Source organism: Mytilus edulis, chromosome 1 (genome assembly GCF_963676685.1).
Source record: "Mytilus edulis chromosome 1, xbMytEdul2.2, whole genome shotgun sequence".
Classification (NCBI taxonomy): domain Eukaryota; kingdom Metazoa; phylum Mollusca; class Bivalvia; order Mytilida; family Mytilidae; genus Mytilus; species Mytilus edulis.
The window spans coordinates 60,982,269-61,003,529 of record NC_092344.1 but is presented as its reverse complement, the minus strand read 5'-3'; the positions used below and the strand labels follow the sequence as shown (position 1 = coordinate 61,003,529).

Here is a 21,261-nt window from a genome sequence, read left to right as displayed (position 1 = left end):
CTGAAATTGAACCTAGTGGAGGGATGGCTTCTCATTTGACTATAGTAACTAACAACTAAAACACCATATCCTGATATCGTTTCTTGCGATATTGTAAACGACGTGATAAAACAAATCAATTTGTAATAGATCGTGATAAGTCCTAGGCTTATGAATTCCTGTTTCTATTTAGGTTCAAATACTAATTTTATTTTTATTCAGTAAAGAACAAAGATCCAATATTCCCCGCCATGCACATTACATGTCATATTTTATCTATCAAAGGCCAAGGAACAAGGGAATAACTAAAAAAAACTTTTATTTCTTTTTCTTTTTTAATATCTAACCAGATGCTCCGCAGGGCGCAGCTTTATACGACCGCAGAGGTTGAACCCTGAATGGTTGGGGAAAGTATGGACACAACATTCAAGCTGGATTCAGCTCTAAATTTGGATTGTGATTAAATAGTTGACACAGCATAGGTTGGTGACACAGAATGAATGTGGTCTAATGAACTTAAAAAAGAAAATCGCTATGCTGTTGAATATTAATCCTCTCAAAAAAATGTTTGAAGAAATTTTCTTTTTATTTATGAAATATGAAATGAGAAAAATTGACCCCCCCCCCCCCAATTTTGTTTTCACATCCCCCTTTTCCTTATTCCAAAACTGATCTAAATTCAAATTTCTAATGGAGTTTGCAACAATAACTGCTCATTTAAATACATCATAAAATATTAAAATGTAAAAAAAGTGCTTTTTATCACTGAATGGTAAAGATTGTTTTAATTTATCAGTTGGTAGTAAAAGTGAAAATACATTGTATATTGTATAAAACAATGATTTAAGTTGATTAAACTACTATTCTGGACAAAGAAAGATAACTCAAATTTTCAAAGAATATTGAAAATATCTTGCTATTGCACAAATATCTATTCTGGACAAAGAAAGATAACTCCAAATAACTGAAAATTGATTGCTATTTCACAATATTGTGCAATAAGATATTTCTTGCTATTGCGCAATACTGTCAATTGAAGATTTCTTGCTATTGAACCATACTGTGCAATTGAAAATTTCTTGCTATTGCACAATACTGTACAATTGAAGATTTCTTGCTATTGCTGAATACTGTTCAATTGAAAATTTCTTGCTATTGCACAATACTTAATATAATAATTTTGAATCCTGTTTGGACCAACTTGAAAACTGGGCCCATAATCAAAAATCTAAGTACATGTTTAGATTCAGCATATCAAAGAAGCCCAAGAATTTAATTTTTGTTAAAATCAAACTTAGTTTAATTTTGGACCCTTTGGACCTTAATGAAGACCAATTTGAAAACGGGACCAAAAATTAAGAATCTACATACACAGTTAGATTCAGCATATCAAAGAACCCCAATTATTTAATTTTTGATGAAATCAAACAAAGTTTAATTTTGAACCCTTTGGGCCCCTTATTCCTAAACTGTTAGGACCAAAACTCCAAAAATCAATACCAACCTTCCTTTTGTGGTCATACACCTTGTGTTGAAATTTTATAGATATCTATTCACTTATACTAAAGTTATTGTGCGAAAACCAAGAATAATGCTTATTTGGGCCCTTTTTTGGCCCCTAATTCCTAAACTGTTGGAACCAAAACTCCCAAAATCAATCCCAACCTTTCTTTTGTGGTCATAAACCTTGTGTCAACATTTCATAGGTTTCTATTAACTTAAACTAAAGTTATAGTGCGAAAACCAAGAAAATGCTTATTTAGGCCCTTTTTGGCCCCTAATTCCTAAAATGTTGGGACCAAAACTCCCAAAATCAATCCCAACCTTCCTTTTGTGGTCATGAACCTTGTGTTAAAATTTCATAGATTTCTTTTCACTTTTACTAAAGTTAGAGTGCGAAAACTAAAAGTATTCGGACGACGACGACGACGACGACGACGACGCCGACGCCAACGTGATAGCAATATACGACGAAAATTTTTTCAAAATTTGCGGTCGTATAAAAAGAAATAAAAGCTTCACAGCAAATGAAATGGGATTTCCATTACAATTTATATTTCAAAGGGACATTACTAGTTAAAAATATTTGATTACGAATTATTTTCAAAATTGTCAAAGACATTGCTTATGATATGAGTTTCACTTAATCTGACATGAATTGTACACATGAGAGTGCTAACAATACCGGACGATCGGACGCCCGGTATTTTTATGTCTCCTGCATGCGTTTAGCTCAGTAATAAAAAAACAAAGGTTGTAGACTCAAATTCCTGGAAAGAGAAGTCACTTCAGTTCCTATACTCAGAAGTTCCTAAATTATACAGAAGTGCCGCTGTAATGGAGTCCGTTTAAACGGTTTTTGATATGTCAAATAGAAGATTGGGGGGGAAACTTTACATCAAATATTTATGAATTGAATGATGGTAGTTTCAAGAAAACAATAAAATTTGGTTAAAAATATAAATATATGAATTGGTGGGTATTTTGAATTTAAACAAAAATCTAACTAGTGTCGGATTCTGGAAGAGTACATGTGCTTAAATAAAAAATATTTTCTGCACAAAAAGGTCCAAAACATTTTTCGGCTCGCTCGACTCGGCAAAACATCCACATCATTTCAACCCTGGCTACGCCACTGCCTTGGATCCCCAATAGAACAAGCAGAGCTTGCATTGCTCACAAGTTTGTTTTTTTGCTTAAATCTTTCATCAATGACTGTTTTTGCTTTTCAATTTATATTTAATAATAAGAGGCTTACAAATGCCAATACAATGTTCATTGTATCTGTCATATTTTCATTAAAAGCAAATAAATGCATTTTACCCATTTGTTCCATTTTAACCATAGTGTCTTTGTTTCTTGAAGTACAAGGAAATAAAATACAAATTTATACTAAATTCATTTGCGAAGATTTATATAGTTAAAAAAAAAATAAAACAACTTGTGTAATTTTCCTTAAAGGTCAATAACTCCGTAACGGGTCAATTGACAATTTTTGTCATAAAAAACATTTTTGAAGATGTTACTTTGCTGAACATTTTTTGCTGTTTACAGTTTATCTTTATCTTTAATTAATTTCATACAAAAACTAAAAAAAATCCTTAAAATAACCAATTTAGTGGCAGGAACCCAACAATGGCAGCCATGTTTGTCGATGGATCAAAACTTTGGATACAATTTATAAGCAAGATACCAGATCATTAAGGAAATTTTTTTTTGTTAAAGTTTGAAATCTTTGGCCCAGTAGTTTCAGAGAAGGTTTTTTGAAATAGTTAACAACAGATGATGATGGAGGCCAAGTCATTAGTGATAACATAAGCTCAAATGGTTATAGCTAACAAGAATGTGTCCCCAGTACATGAATAGCCCATCCACACTATTATTTTCTATGTTCAGTGGACCTTGAAAATGGGGGAAAATTTCTAGTTTGGCATAAAAATTACAAAGATTATAAAATAGAAAACATGAGCCCTAAGTTTCAAGTTGATTGGACTTCAACTTCATCAAAAACTACCTCTACCAAAAACTTTAACCAATCCTTTAACCTGAAGCGGGACAGACAGACGGAAGGACAAACGGACGGAAGAACGAACCAATGGATGGACAGATGAACAAATGGACAGACAAAAGAACGAATGAATGGACGCACAGAACAGAAAACATAATGCACCAAAATGGGGCATAATAAATGGGACATTAAAATGGGTTTTAATCGATCCTACAAACTATCCATGTTTATGTAATAAGGAGTACTGTCTTTTGGTATGTATAACGAACACATTTACATTTATACCCTGTGTGTTATACATGACTACAAATATTTTCTTAGTTTTTTTTTCAGGTCCAAAATTGGACCAAGAAATTTCCAATTGAAGTGAAAAGTAAGGATTTTTTTTGCTCAAACCTTGATTGTTTTTTATGTGTTATAATATTAATATTCTTGATTTGTCCTGTTTTATTCAAATAAAATACATTTTATATCTTTGTTGTTACGTTTTTCGTGTAAATTTGTCAATATGTTTTGCAATCCGGAAATTTGCCAATTGTCTTAATATTGAAGACACAATAAAGCTTTTGTTATTGGTTAAATCAGCCTAGAGTTGTGTTCCTTGTTGTCATAACTTATTGTTTTGTATGTGAAGAGTTGAAGAAAAATGTATGAAAATTGAATAAACAACACTCATTTTGAAAAGATAAACCATATAATATATCAGGTGATCACAAGTCATGTTGGTCAGTCATGTGACATAATATTGTAAAGTGATGATTTATTCTATGAGAAGTTTATTTTTATAAATACGTTTTTACTTTGTAACTTTTCAACTTTTAAACAACTGTTTAAAACCTTTCAAGAAATTATGATTGAAAACATGATTATCACATAATTGTAACCTGAACAAATTTAATTAGGAACAAGGTCAACCTGTCACTGATTTGTTTTGACATTCATTAGACCTGGGGTTGAAGTCATAAAACTTTGCTCAGTGCTCGCAGCACAAAAATCTTGCTCAAAACATAAAATCCAGCATTTTGATTGGTTTTTATTTGTTTAAGTACAAAAAACTGACTCAAATATTTATTACTTCAAGGCCTGTTGATTGAGGTGGGATAATCCAGATTAACAGCTAGAATCATCAAACAAAAAATAAAAGTATTGAGATTTTAACAATTCATTACAGCACTAATGACATTAATTGATTTGTAATTATTTTATTGTTTGAATCAGAACATTAATTGGATATTTATAATCTTGTCCTTTATACTCAAACAATTCATCCTTTTAACTGTGATTTTCAAAAAATTATCAAAGTTCAAAGCCCATAATTTTAGCAAAAATGAGCCAAGCGGAACAAAACTGAAACTTAACAATTCCTAGTTGTGGAATTAGGGAATGACAGAATGATGGAATGACGGAATGACAGAATTACGGAATGACCGAATTACGGACATGGATAAAACTATATGGCACCGACATCTTTGTTGCGGGCCATATTCGTTGCAGGGCCATAACAATGCAAATTTTTCAATAAAGATAAAAAAGATGGAAAAAATTCAATTCTTATTTCCCAAAATTTTATGCTTGTCTAATAAAAAAAGAAAACCTAAGCATAAATCCAGTTTTCATTAATACTATTTGATTTTTGATCTAAAATATATAAGTAAATTTTACCCTTCAACATCTTGACTGCTATGGCAGTTGTTGGAGCTTTATTTAAACCAACAGTTTCTGCTTTAAAAACTTTACCAAATGCTCCTTCCCCAAGAGGTTCACCAAGTGATAACCTATAACAATAAATAAATTATTTCATCTCATATTCATTTAGATATTGAGATACTGATTGATGTAACCATATATATATAACTAAATAAAATTCTAATAGTTGTACACATTTTCTTAGATATAAGAAGATATGGTATGAGTGCCAATGAGACAACTCTCCATCCAAATGACAATTTATAAAAGTAAACCATTATATGTCAATGTACGGCCTTAACACAGAGCCTTGGCTCACACTGAACAACAAGCTATAAAGGGCCCCAAAATTACTAGAGTAAAACCATTCAAACGGGAAAACCAACGTTCTAATCTATATAAAACCAGAGGCTCTAAAGAGCCTGTGTCGCTCACTTTTGTCTATGTGAATATTCAAGGACATGACAAAATTGTGTTTTGGTGATAACTAAGATTTATGAAAAATGGTTAAATATTGACTATAAAGGGCAATAACTCCTAAAGGGGTCAACTGACCATTTCGGTTATGTTGACTTATTTGTAAAACTTACTTTGCTGAACATTATTGCTGTTTAGTTTATCTCTATCTATTATAATCATGATAATATTCAAGATAATAACCAAAAACAGCAAAATTCAGGGGTAGCAACCCAACAAAAGGTTGTCCGATTCATCTAAAATTTTTAGGGCAGATAGATCTTGACCTGATAAACAATTTCACTCTATGTCAGATTTGTTCTAAATGCTTTGGTTTTTGAGTTATAAACCAAAAGCTGCATTTTACCCCTATGTTCTATATTTAGCCCTGGCGGCCATCTTGGTTGGTTGGCCGGGTCACTGGACACAATTTTTAAACTAGATACCCTAATAATGTTTTGGCCATGTTTGGTTAAATTTGGCTCAGTAGTTTCAGAGGAGAAGATTTTTATAAAAGTTAACGACGATGGATGACGGACGCCAAGTGATGAGAAAAGCTCACTTGGACCTTCGGGCCAGGTGAGCTAAAAACAAGAAACGAGAAACACATATAAATTATATAAACAAACTACAACTACTGTACATCAGATTCCTGACTTAGGACAGGTGCAAACATTTGCAGTGATGGATTAAATGTTTTAATGGGTTAAACCATTTATTACTAATGATTTACAATTTTCAGTGTTTTTGAACAATTTTGTACCGAGACACATGTTTTTTTTTATCTAGGTAATGTGAGAATGTTATATTTGCTCTTTTAAAAAATTACCAGAAAATCAAGTTTCTCACATTGTATTGCATGATCAGGCCTCTACAATAACATTTTTTTCAACTTGTCCAGGAGGACTTTGCATTATAAGTTGATTCAAGGAACAAAAGAAATTTAAAACAATAGAACAGAAGTTAGTTTTATATCTTTTTAAATATTTTTCAAAAATTATTAGTCAAGAAAAACTGAAACTAGTCATGTCACAGAACTTAGGATCTACTTTTTAACAATGCCAAGTCAAATCAGACTTGCATATGAGGCACCGTCTGATAGGCATGTCAATGTAAATTCATTGGATTTGTATCTTGTTTTTATTATAAAGTCGAATTTTTTGTCAGCTTTTTCCAGTTTTATCCATTTCATACAGTAAGTACAGAGTGAGTCATGGATGATATTACGACACTCATTCCAATTTATAATTGACTGGGGAAGATAATTAGGTCCTTTACTGAGGAATTATTTTAACTCTCCGTCTTGAAATATGTTAAGATCTCCTGTTATAACATGGGAAATTGGTCCATAAATGTATTTGGAATTACTGCAATTACATGAAGTAGGTGTATTTTCACTGATATTAAAATCTTTACACAATTGGCTATAATTTAACACAAATTTCCATGTAGATTTCTTGTAAATATAACAAATAAGAGGGAGCTCAGTATTATCAAAATATCCAGGAATTTGTTCTTTAACAGAATGGTTGTTAAAAATACCAGCAATATTTACAAAATCAAAACCTTTATTGACATACTTTATTTTAATAAAATGTTTTTTATGATCTTCAGGACGATCAATTTTAGGAAACAGTTTAGAATAACAATATGCCATTATAATTTGAACAATTTCGTACTTAGGACTGCTATATGAAATTGTGTTGCAATCCTCTAAAATTTTATTTAACTTATTAATCGGTAATGAACAGAGCTTTGTTAACAGATAATGTCTGCTGTTGTTTTTTGAAATAGAAATTAGGTCCGAAATATTGGTGTGATTGGTCCGAAATTTTCTTTGATTGTGATTTTTTCTACGACCATGAGAATGTTTTTTTTTCGAACAGTTTTAGAAACAATATCCAAAATGTTAACAGTATCGGTTCTTGATATTTTTTAATCTAATTTAATTCAATTATTTTCCGTGATTGTACAAACTTTGAATGAGATTCACCAGGCTGCTTATTTACTTCTTCCAAAGGTTGAACTGCTAAATATTTGATAAGATGACTGTGCTTCTTAAGGTGTTGATAAATGATACTTTTGAATTTATTGGGTTATTTTCTTGAGTGCGTTTAGATAAATATCGACCAGTTTAACCTACGTACTGAATACCGCATCCTGGTTTGTTTCATGTGAGTAAATAAATAAGACTGTTTGTTTTTCAAGTTATATCAGTTTCAAATTTTAAAGAAAATGAGCGACCATTAAGTGTGGACCTTACCGTATTGTTGGTGGAAAGACAGGGACATGTTACTCATTTTTTGGCATGACACTTATCGATAGAAGGGTAACCACGATTTTTATTTTTAAAAATGTTAGCGATGGTAGTATTTTTAGATAGGCGATTTTGAAGATTGAGACGTGTAATTACCCTTTGAACGAGTTAAGTATTTAATATTTTTCCATTTCTAAGCTTCCTATTTGTTTTTTGTTTGTGAATTATATTAGAAAGGAGCAAAGACTGGTGTCCAGAATATGAACCAGCATACAATGAATTAAGTTATGAAAAAATGATAAATCTGTTCAGCTAAAGATGTCAAACGCTATCTGTATTAATTACCCAAAAAAGATAGGGTATATCAGGGTAGCGACTGACGTCTGACTAAATATTCTCGCTCGGACACACACTCCATAATCTAGTATATTATAAGAGCATATAAACCTGTTAAATTAAATTAATATTGATATAGCTTTTACTTGTCTGACCTTTTTATCCTCCAGTACAAGACAATCAGACAAGTGTTATTGTTGAGCCCTAATGATTCCAGTATATATATGAGAAAATGTTAAACCTTGGAAAAAAAGAGTTTTTGGAAAAACTTCTTGTTATATTTCATACTACAGTGGTTACAATATCTATTGAATTCATCTGAAAATTGATACAACCAATCAAATATCAGGTCATTATACAGCTTTTAACCAAAGAAACAATCTGGATGTCAGAAACAGTGAGCAATGCTATTTGTGGGTCGACAGATATAAGTTAAAATGTTGTCATGAGTCAATATATATGTCTTTACAGTATGATAACTTTCATGGAATGGTCAATGTTATGCTTTAACTTACTGTTGCCGTCTAAATTCCCAGTGTTTGTCCAGAGGGAGATCATACTCTGACATCATGGTCAAATCAGATGACAAGCGTCTTCTTGGACCAGGTTCAATTCTGATTGAGGGTAAAACAAATGGTTGTGTACCATCATAAGATTTGTATGGATGGTAATTCTCATTCTGGAATTGATGCAAAACATTCTGATATGAAATTAAAATGTATACCTGTTTCAAATTTGTGTGCAAATCCATGTCATTTTTTTAATTATCATGATTTTGTAATAGAAATAAACATCATAAAAGTTTGAAGAGCACACAGACTATCGCTAATAATAAATGAAGCAAGTCCAGATGCAAAGCTGTTATAAATATTCAAATCTAAAATTGACAAAAACTTCCTTAAAACTAAATTAGATTCTGTCTAGATTGAATATCTCTATTTTCATAATCTAAACATTACTGATGAACATTTAATGAATCTCAATAATCTTCCTTTCTTAAGACTTACTTTGTAACTTTTACACCATATAAACACAACTTCCTCATAAAACTTCATTTCCTAATTATAACCGAATAAGTCAAACATATTCTTTTTTGTGCACTTGTATTTGAACTTATCAGTAATAAAATATGTTTGAATATTGAAACTAGCCTGTGTCATGACAATTACTCTCTTGACATTTCTATATTTGCTGGACTGAACCCTCTTGTAACGTCTATAACATATAAATATCAGGAGTAACAGGAAGAGAACAACTACTGATGCGACACCACCGATAATGTAGATTACTATTTGCTCTTTATCGTTTGTTCCTCCTGACCTAATGTCTACTGCTTCTGCTTGTTCATCTGCAATTAAAGTATTTGTAATTAAAAGTTTTCAAAAGATGAAATAATATGTTTGAAAGGAAATGGTAAATATGTGTCAGCTCAATAGCTGGCTTATCTACAATATTTATATCCAATTCAATCCTTTTTTCCTCCTCATCAAACTTTTAATTGTTAAAAGTCTTTATTTTAGGAATGATTGTAATATTTTTTTCTGTCTATGAAGGAATAATATCATTAAAAAAAATGTGGTGCACACTGAATAACCCACTACATAAGTTACTCTAAAGTGTGTATCAAATTCAACATTTTTAACGATGAACGCCATGATTATTTTTGGTGTTAAAACTGCTTATTCTCCTTTTTTGTAAGTGTTCTATACTTTAAGCACCTGCATAGCCATTTTTACTTGATAGAAATATAAGATAAGGGGGTTTCAAATATTTATTTATTACATATATAAAGTTAAGATAAAGTGATCAGCCATCATATATAGTTGGTAAAAAGTATCTCTGCTTAAGCTACATAATGTCAACTTTGGTAACACTATTGAGCAGTGGCTTTCTGGTAGGTAGCTGTCTCAATATGTTTAATAAAGTCATTAGGGTCACCATAGTCAGCTTGGCAAGAAGTGTAGTAAGCATGATCTTGACCCAATGGCACTTGACTTGTACAATTTAAAATCAGATCTCCAGGCAGAGAAAATATGGCTAGATAATTGGTTGTTTTTAATTTGTTGCTAGGGTATTTGGTAATAACAGAGACATACATGTATAATACATTATATGTCTATGGGATAACATAGTTTGCATTTCATCAAATTATAAAAATTTAGAATTTTCAAAGACAAACATACTTATACTTATACTTAGGTATTCCATTGGTTTAGATAGAAAACAAGCCATAAATATCGTATTTGATTTCATTAAGACATTTGTCTTTGAGATTCAGTACTATAACTGTTCAATGTTTTCAACAGCATCAAATTAAAGTCTTTTTTTTTACATCTTAATCCATTGTCAGTATTTCACTTTTAATCATCCAGACGTGTGTCTTAAACTAGCTAGTTGATGACCAGGTAATTGCCAATAATTTGTTATTCTGTATATATAGTCTAATAATAAACACCTTCATTGATTACTCGAAGCTATTTACCTTACGACACAAAAACAAGAAAAAGAAATGGTGACCTTCTGTTTTTACAGACTTTTCCGATATCAATTTCGAGTTTCTCAAGAGTTTTACCCTGTCAGTTTTAATTCTGTAAACAAAAATGTTTACTGAAACTTTTTCGATGTTGACATTTTCAAAAGTTGTAGATTTCAAATTTTAATGGGAGGGATGGAAGAGGGTCTGAAAAACAAGAGATTTCGACTCCCATCGGAAGAATCACATGTATGACATACAAAATTTAATTATTACACAATACAAACTAGACTAAGTGAAATCCCTGGCCACACTTCACTCTGAAACTGTTTTATAGCAAAGTCAATGTTGGATTTCTTTGACAGACACAAATGATGCCCCTACAGATGCAAAGTCTTATTTAAAAATACCTGTCTAACACTTTACCTTAAATATGACAAAGGTAAATTATATTATCACCCAAAAGAGCAAATATAAATAAGAATCAAAATCCTGACCCCATGCACAAAAAATGGAAAAACCACCAACTAAGTGAACACTTCCTAGCATAAAACTGTAGGACAATTATCTGTATGCGAGCTCCCCTTATGCAAGTAACTACTACAAAAAATGATTAAGAGCAAATATTAAACAAAATCAAAACCCTGACCACATGCACACCTTCAATACATGTACAAAGACTACAAACAGACATCAGAGTGAAAACTTCCTAGAATTCAAACTGTAGGAGGAGTTAAGTGGAATAACTGTAAACCCATAATGGGAATGACATACAGAGAGACACTGACAGGGGTAAAATAATATGACGTTTCAGTTGTGGCGGCATTAAAAGAATTAATTTTTTAAGAAAAAACTGTACATTTCCAATTTTCATGATGCCAAACCTCCTATTTTTATGACAGTCTATAAAAAATTTATTGATAATGATGTAATCGAAAATTGATAATTAAATTCTCCAAACGATTAAATCATTTTTATGTGAATATTTTGCTCTAAGACGTATTATTTCTTGGTGAAAAACAAACATTTCTCATTCTTATCTAAGCCTTTACCTAAAACTGTTAGCCAGGCAGTCTGGTAATATCTACCAAGTGGAATAGAAATCAAGCAACCATACCATCCAGCATTATCTTTTGTTACATTCTTTATTGTCAGTATTTCTGGGTGACTTAAATTCACCATGGATTGCTAAAATATCAAATAAAACAGCATTAGAGGATGAGTATATAAAACATTGAAAAGCACAATTTTCAAAAAAGTGAACTAAGACAATAAATTATAAAAAAAGTGAAAAAAGAAGAAAATATTTCAATAAACTAGACAATTAGAATCACATTATTTTCTTAAGTCACTTGAGATTTGTCATGCAGTCAGTTTTTTAAATATACACATGTATATATACTATTGTATAACACTTTTTAACAGCAAGATAAACTTATCAACAGACAATAAGAAATTAAATTTAAAGAAACATTCACATCAAGATCATTCAGACACACCATATCTGTAAACATTTCATGACTCAGTGAGACATTTTTCAAGCGACATACATTTTGGTGTGAAAATCCCAATGCAACCTTCTACTTGAGGTATTAATAAGTTGAAGTTATGAAATAACTGTTTCACAAATGATATCGGATATGTTCCTTATGTTGTTACTACAATCCCCTTCCCTTTCATGAATGTGACCTACCAAATTAGACTATTTACCGGACTTGTTATTACATAAGCAACATGACGGGTGCCACATGTGGAGCAGAATCTGCTTACCATTCTGGAGCACCTGAGATGACCCCCAATTTTTGATGGGATTCATGTTGCCTATTCTTTATTTTCCTATGTTGTGTCATGTGTTCTATTGTTTGTCTTTTTTATTTTTAGCCAGATGCATGTTGTCAATTTATTTTAGTTGATTTATAAGTTTGACTGTTCCTCTGGTATCTTTCGTCACTCTTTTTTTGAAGTCTAGATTGACTATATAGATAAAGATAGAAAAATACTGGTCTTGGCCCGTAATTCCTAAACAGTTTGGACCATCACCACCAAAAAAAAATCTGAATCTTCCTTTTGTGGTTTTAATATAACTAAAAAGTGTGTGAAGATTTATGGAATAATCATAAATAGTTTCTGAGATACGGCACAACATGTATTTTTAATAAACATGATCACTCTAAAATAAGATAAAGAATCATCACAAAAAAGTAAACAGATCTTCAGATTAATATAACTTACCACTGAACCATGAAAATGAGGTCAAGTTCAGATGACACCTGCCAGTTGGACATGTACACCTTACAGTCCTTCCATACACCGAATATACTAGCCATATTGCTTGTAGTATCTGAGATATGGACTTGACCACCAAAACTTAACCTTGTTCACTGATCCATGAAATGAGGTCGAGGTCAAGTGAAAACTGTCTGACAGACATGAGGACCTTTCAAGGTACGCACATATCAAATATAGTTATCCTATTACTTATAATAAGAGAGAATTCAACATTACAAAAAATCTGAACTTTTTTTTCAAGTGGTCACTGAACCATGAAAATGAGGTCAAGGACATTGGACATGTGACTGACAGAAACTTCGTAACATGAGGCATCTATATACAAAGTATGAAGCATCCAGGTCTTCCACCTTCTAAAATATAAAGCTTTCAAGAAGTTAGCTAACACCGCCGCCGCCGCCGGATCACTATCCCTATGTCGAGCTTTCTGCAACAAAAGTTGCAGGCTCGACAATTAGCATCCACAGATTTTATCAAAACATTATATGATTAGGCGTTGTTAATTAAAGTCTATTTTTGCTAATGAGAGTAATATTAACATGTCGGGATAAATTGAGTTATTTTGTGTTTTAGTATAAATATCGTTGCAAAATTTTGGAAGAGCAGTCACCCTTCGGAAACCCAAACTTGCACTGATAAAGTCTATTATACTGGACCTGTAGGACTGACGATCAGTCTTCCAGTTGACTTTGTAGTGTTTGGACAAAAATGTATTTTTTGACTCCCCTTTTATTTTTGAGAATATTTTAAGATAGCAGTCAGTGTTCTGGAAGCGTAACCTCACACTACTCGTCATGCTCATGTCATTATACTAGACCTAAAAGATTGTTTTACCAGTCTACTAGTTGACTGTGCAGTGTTGAGACAAAATTTATCTCTGAATCATAATTTAATTTTAGAAAATACTTTTAAGACTTTTATATTTTGATTTTGAGATTAAGTTCATTTTATGATTTAGTAAATTTGGCATTTATTTTATATTTTACATTGTAAGGAGAAAATAGTTTTACTTTGGATTTTTTATTTTGAATTGATACTATGTACTTTAATTGGATTATTATTATTATTTGGAATTGTTTAATAATTAATTTATTATCATCATACGTCTAAATTATTATAGTAATTAAAGTATGAAAACCTAGTGATTTTTAGCCTTATGTTACAGTTCTATGTAATATAGGCATTTTCTAGTAATATTACTGTTTTATGTAATATGGAGACTATATTACACATTTCAGTAATATAACAATATTACAGGTTTTAGTAATATAAGAATTATATTACTATTTTTTGTAATATTACTTTTACTTGTAATATTATATAAACTAGAGGCTCTAAAGAGCCTGTGTCGCTCACCTTGGTCTATGTGAATATTAAACAATGGACACAGATGGATTCATGACAAAATTGTGTTTTGGTGATGGTGATGTGTTTGTAGATCTTACTTTACTAAACATTCTTGCTGCTTACAATTATCTCTATCTATAACAGTACTTTCTGTGGAAAATGTTATTGAAAATCTTCAAATTTTAAGAAAATTGTTAAAAATTGGCTATAAAGGGCAATAACTCCTTAGGGGGTCAATTGACTATTTTGGTCATACTGACTTATTTTTAGTTCTTACTTTGCTGTACATTATTGCTGTTTACAGTTTATCTCTATCTATAATAATATTCAAGATAATAACAAAAAACAGCAAAATTTCCTCAAAATTACCAATTCAGGGACAGCAACCTAACAACCGATTATCCAATTCATCTGAAAATTCCAGGGCAGATAGATCTTGACCAGATCAACAATTTTACTTCCTGTCAGATTTGCTCTAAATGCTTTGGTTTTTGAGTTATAAGCCCAAAACTGCATTTTACCCCCATGTTCTATTTTTAGCCATGGCGGCCATCTTGGTTTGTTGGCCGAGTTACCGGACACCTTTTTTTAACTAGATACCCCAATGATGATTATGGCTAAATTTGGTTAAATTTGGCCCAGTAGTTTCAGAGGAGAAGATTTTTGTAAAAGATTACTGAGATTTACGAAAAATGGTTAAAAATTTACTATAAAGGGCAATAACTCCTAAAGAGGTCAACTGACCATTTTGGTCATTTGACTTATTTGTAGATCTTACTTTGCTGAACATTATTGCTGTTTACAGTTTATCTCTATCTATAATAATATTCAAGATAATAACCAAAAACAGCAAAATTTCCTTAAAATTACCATTTCAGGGGCAGCAACCCAACAACGAAATGTCCGATTCAACTGAAAATTTCAGGGCAGATAGATCTTGACCTGATGAACAATTTTACTATGTGTCAGATTTGCTCTAAATGCTTTGGTTTTTGAGTTATAAGCCAAAAACTGCATTTTACCCCTATGTTCTATTTTTAGCCATGGCGGCCATCTTGGTTGGTTGGGCGGGGCACCGGACACATTTTTTAAACAAGATACCCCAATGATGATTATGGCCAAGTTTGGTTAAATTTGACCCAGTAGTTTCAGAGGAGAAGATTTTTCTAAAAGATTACTAAGATTTACGAAAAATGGTTAAAAATTGACTATAAAGGGCAATAACTCCTAAAGTGGTCAACTGACCATTTTGATCATGTAGACTTATTTGTAGATCTTACTTTGCTGAACATTATTGCTGTTTACAGTTTATCTCTATCTATAATAATATTCAAGATAATAACCAAAAACAGCAAAATTTCCTTAAAATTACCATTTCAGGGGCAGCAACCCAACAACGAAATGTCCGATTCAACTGAAAATTTCAGGGCAGATAGATCTTGACCTGTTGAACAATATTACCCCATGTCAGATTTGCTCTAAATGCTTTGGTTTTTGAGTTATAAGCCAAAAACTGCATTTTACCCCTATGTTCTATTTTTAGCCATGGCGGCCATCTTGGTTGGTTGGCCGGGTCACCGGACACATTTTTTAAACTAGATACCCCAATGATGATTGTGGCCAAGTTTGGTTAAATTTGGCCCAGTAGTTTCAGAGGAGAAGATTTTTGTAAAAGTTAACGCAGGACGACGACGACGGACGACGACGACGACGACGGACGACGACGGACGCCGGACGCCAAGTGATGAGAAAAGCTCACTTGGCCCTTTGGGCCAGGTGAGCTAAAAAGTAATATTACAGTTTTCAGTAATTGCCTGGACTGTGATAACAGCAAAATAAAATTTCATGTAGACAAGAAAAGATACCAAAGAAGACATCATAAGTCTTAGCTTGTGTCTCATTCCCTTTGATGATTACAAATAAAATATGTTTATATTAAGGGGGCTCTCCAGTATAAATCTTTTTTTTCTTTCTAATATATGATTTCTTTATATTTTTCTATAAACATGATAAATGAACTTTATTATATACTTAATAGAACAAGAGGCTCTCAAGAGCCTGAATCGCTCACCTGGTAAATAATGCCTTATTGAACATATTGAACCATGCCAGGCAAACATGTACAGCTAACAATTCTTCAATATTAGAAATACAAGTTCTACCATGTTTACACGTTTCCTTCTAATATAATATGCATACAAGAAGAGCGGCAGGACGTTATTTTTATTACATTATAGTTACAATAAAAGAATTTTAACAATAAAATTGTTATTGTTACATTATTAAATTGTTATTCTTTCGAATTTCTTCATTCATGATTTGATTTATTCCACTGCTGAGAAGGGGCAAGGGGCTCCAATAACAGCAAAACAGTTAAATGATTTCATTAATAACAGTTAGGCATGGACCATTTAACTTGTAGGGGGACATGGGTTTTTTTTCTGGTCAGAATATTTTCTATTTTTTGGAAGTAGCACAACAAATTATTTTTTTTGCAAATTGCAAATTGAAAATTTCAGGACAGGTAGACCTTGACCTAATAAATATTTTAACTTCTAGTCTTATTTGCTCTAAATGCTGGAGTTTTTTAGATATAAGCCAAAAACTGCATTTTACCCTGTGTTCTATTTTTAGCCATGACGGCCATGTTTTTAGACAAAATAGAAAATAAAACACAAACTTTATTTTATACACCCTACTGATCATTCAGTTGAAGTTTGGTTGAATTTGGTTGAGTAGTTTTAGAGGAGAAGATTTTTTAAAGTTAGCAAATATGATGAACAAATTGTGAAAAAATTGTCATTAAAGGACAATAACCCCTTAAGGGGTCAATTGACAATTTTGGTCATATTTAACTTATTTGTAGATCTTACTTTGCTGATCATTTTTGCTGTTTACAGTTTATCTTTATCTATAATGATATTCAAGATAATGACCAAAAACTGCAAAATTTCCTTAAAATTACCAATTAAGTGGCAGCAACCCAACAATGGTTAGTTTGATTCGTCTGAAAATTTCAGGGCTGATAGATCTTGACCTAATGAACATTTTTACCCCGTGTCAGATTTGCTCTAAATGCTTTCGTTTTTGAGATATAAGCCAAAAACTGCATTTGACCCCTATGTTCTATTTAAAGTAAGGGCGGCCATGTTTTTTGACGGATCAAAAATCGAAGCACACATTTTGTGCAGGATAATCTAAGGAACTATCATGTTTCATCCAAATCCATTCAGTAGTTTCAGAGGAGAAGATGTTTGAAAAATTGTTAACGACGACAGACGACGACGACGGACGCCAAGTGATGAGAAAAGCTCACATGGCCTTTTAGGCCAGGTGAGCTAAAAATGAAATAAAAAAATTGGGTCACCGTTCATTTACGCTAACAATCTGCCTCTGAAAGAAGCATAATTTTTTGTTAATGTCCTTATTTACTGTTGAACTAATAGGAGAAAAAGAAGTAATATCGAAATAAAAAAAGAACTAAATTACAGAAATCGCTTAAATTTTACAAGTATTTAGTTCATGTACAGCTTTTTGAAAACAATAATAAAAAATATAGGTCATCGATGATTTAAAAAAGATATTTCAACTTTAATGCCAAAAAAATGTATTTTTGCATCAAAGGGAGATAATTTGGAGCTTTTTCAATGCTATAAACATATTAAAAGTCACCTGGGGGCAAACAAAATTGATTTTTTTAGTTGATTTTTGTACCATATCATAAAGCAATAACTAATAGTGTGATGAATAAAATTTGTAATGAAAAAATTCGTAAGGGTTCCGCGGAACCCAGTGTCTCACCTACTTTTGCTGTAAATCGCAGGCTGAACAAAAAAAAAGGAAAACAAGAGGCTGTCACAACGACAGCAAACCGGATTTATTAACATTTATTTGTGTCCTAGCAATATCACAAGAACCATTACTGATGAATGGTGAAAGGGAAAATCGTCAATATCAAATTTGACCTCCATTTTGTCATCAGTATCAACATATTAAAATTAGAAAAGCTTAGATTGAATGGTTCATGAGTAAATGCAATAAAGTGAATGGAAACGCCATTTTACGATCTTTCAAGAACCATAACTCCTGAACGGTAAAAGTCAAAATCGTCATTATTGAACATGTTGAACTTGACCTTTATTTTGTCATCAGTAACAACATATAAACATTTCAAAAGCTTTGGTTGAATGGTTCATGAGAAAATGCACGGACATGACTGGAAACACCATTTTTCAATCTTTCAAGAACCATAACTCCTGAACAGTAAAAGTCAAAATCGTCATTTTGAACTTGACCTCCATTTTGTCATCAGTAACAACATATTAAAATTTGGGAAGCTTTGGTAGAACAGTTCATGTGTAAATACACGGACACGACTGGAAACTCCATTTTTCAGTCTTTCAAGAACCATAACTCCTGAACAGTAAAAGTCAAAATCGTCATTATTGAACTTGACCTCCATTTTGTCATCAGTAACAACATATTAAAATTTGGAAAGCTTTGGTAGAACAGTTCATGCGTAAATGCACGGACACGACTGGAAAAACCATTTTTCAATCTTTCAATAACCATAACTCCTGAACGGTAAAAGTCAAAATCGCCATTATTGAACTTGACCTTCATTTAGTTGTCAGTAACAACATATTAAAATTTTAAAAGCTTTAGTTGAACGGTTCATGAGTTAATGCACGGACAACATTTGATTGACGCCCGAAAAATACCGAAAAAATGAATTTAATTTTTTACAAAATTAAGTTCTGGATACTATCTTATGATCATAAACAAGCTTCTGTCCAAGTTTGGTACAAACCCAGGATAGTTTAAGAAAGTTAAAGTTAAAAAACTACCTTGATCAAAAACTTTAACCTGAACTTTGCTCTATCATTTTCTATGTTCAGTGGACCATGAAACTTGGGTCAAAACTATAATTTGGCATTAAAATTATAAAGATCATATCATGGGGAACATGTGTACTAAGCTGAATGGACTTCAAATTCTTCAAAAACTACCTTGACCAAAAACTTAAACCTGAAGCGAACGGACACACAGATGGACGAACTAACGAACGAACGAACGGAGGCACAGACCAGAAAACATAATGCCTCTCTACTATCGTAGGTGGGGCAATCGTAGGTGGGGCATAAAAATGAAATCACATTTAAACTTTTTTTTTACACCAGAAATCAGGGACGTTCTCTGAAAGCAGGAAATATATTTCCTGACTTGTGCTCAACCTGTTCAGACGTCTCAGACTATTTTTACTCAAAAGATTTTATCCTTTAAACAGGAACAGAGGTTAAAGACAAATCCAATCAAGGTGCACTCAGTGGGTTGAAAGATGCTTCAGATTTAAGATCACCCTTGCACACAACACAAATCATGTGGCAAGGCATTATGTTTGTTTTTCTTGATTCCAAATCATATAGAAGCTTCAAAGCAAAAAAGCTTTGATTTAAAACGTTTGATGACTGCAGCATCAGAAAGGTATAAAAAAAAAACCAACGCATCGGAAAGATATCACTAAAAACCAACATAGAAAAAAAAAATTTGGACAAGAATGGCCAATAAAATTTTTCGTGTTGCAGTGATTTTACAGGGTTAGTCGTGGAAAGGGAAACAAACAATAATTAATTTTTGGCCTACATAGCTAGTTGACACACAATGAATGTTGTGTTAGAACTTAAAAAAATTAAATTGGACATTTACCTGCTATGGTCCAATATACAAAATCTAAATACATGATTTGATTCAGCATATTTTAAAAAGAACCCCAACAATTCAATTTTTGATGAAATCAAAGAAAGTTCAATTTTGGAACCTCTAGAACTCAATGTGGACCAATTTGATAAAGGGGCCCAGACATCACAAATCTAAATAAACGATTAGAATCGGCATATCAAAGAACCCCAATAATTCAATTTTTGATGAAATCAAACAAAGTTTAATTTTGGACCCTTTTGACCCCTCATTCCTAAACTGTTGGAACCAAAACTCTAAAAACCAATCCCAATCTTCCTTTTGTGGTCATAGATTTCTATTTACTTATACATACTAAAGTTATTATCCTAAAATCATTGGTCTTGGATGACGCTCAACAAGGCAGATGACAACAACGTATAACAAATATCAACTAAATTTTTTTTAATTATTTTTGCGGTTGTATCAAACGGACATATAAACCCATAACGTTAAAAGTGAATGTACCCAAATTCATGCTTCATTAAAAATTTGTGTGAATAAGCATTGTGTATACATTTTTTATATTATTTGGTTGATGCAAACTTCAGTTAGAGAATGGAAACAGAAAATTCAGCATTGTTTCCATAATTGTAAAGAAATATTTAACTTAAATGGAAATTAAGACCTCATTTAACACAAAATTAAAAATAAAAGGTTGAAAAATAAAAGGCAAAGCTACAATATTTACAAACCTTTCGGCTCACTAATGCCATGAATTGATAGCCATACCACAGTGGTAACATCCTGTGTTATCTGATCTAGAAAAGAAAAAAAATACAAAAATAAATATGTAGTAAATATATATACTGTCTTAAGTGTTGAGGTACAATATCCAATAAAGAAAAATAAATCTAACATTAAGACGAAGTTGCAAGTGTTGAATTAATATTTCTGAATGCAGTTGTTTGCCAGCCCAGAATTGCATCAATTGAGGGCAGTATGTTTATTATACTAAGTGCTTGCAGAAACTAATCCTAACTACATAAGCCAAGGTTGTTTATAATTATTAGGATTTTAAATAGCATGAAACATAACCAGTGCTTAACAATTGTAAAGTATTGTGTAACTTATATTCAGAACTGTTAACGTTGGATTATGTTGCTTGATGAATTTGGTGATTAGATTTTGTCAGTTGTCATGGTTGTTGTAGGATTTTTCTTGGATTTCAGTATTTCTGTTATTCTACTTTTT

At 31.9% G+C, this 21,261-nt stretch overlaps 2 protein-coding genes across 3 annotated transcripts in view; both read right to left on the bottom strand.

The window, feature by feature from the left end:
- The window catches only part of LOC139514847 (uncharacterized), a 276,626-nt gene that overhangs the window by 143,678 nt on the left and 111,687 nt on the right, over positions 1 to 21,261 (bottom strand). The gene's annotated exons all lie outside the window — the stretch shown is intronic.
- Positions 1 to 21,261, bottom strand: part of LOC139486198 (fibroblast growth factor receptor 2-like) — a 51,230-nt gene that overhangs the window by 3,729 nt on the left and 26,240 nt on the right. For both annotated transcript variants that reach the window (XM_071270998.1, XM_071270991.1), the window contains exons 6-10: positions 20,763 to 20,828; positions 11,748 to 11,883; positions 9,374 to 9,570; positions 8,738 to 8,901; positions 5,150 to 5,262 (exon numbers count right to left, since the gene is read on the bottom strand). In XM_071270998.1, coding sequence (XP_071127099.1) covers positions 5,150 to 5,262; positions 8,738 to 8,901; positions 9,374 to 9,570; positions 11,748 to 11,883; positions 20,763 to 20,813 — 661 coding nt within the window. In that variant the 5' untranslated portion in view covers positions 20,814 to 20,828. The remainder of the gene's footprint in view (positions 1 to 5,149; positions 5,263 to 8,737; positions 8,902 to 9,373; positions 9,571 to 11,747; positions 11,884 to 20,762; positions 20,829 to 21,261) is intronic.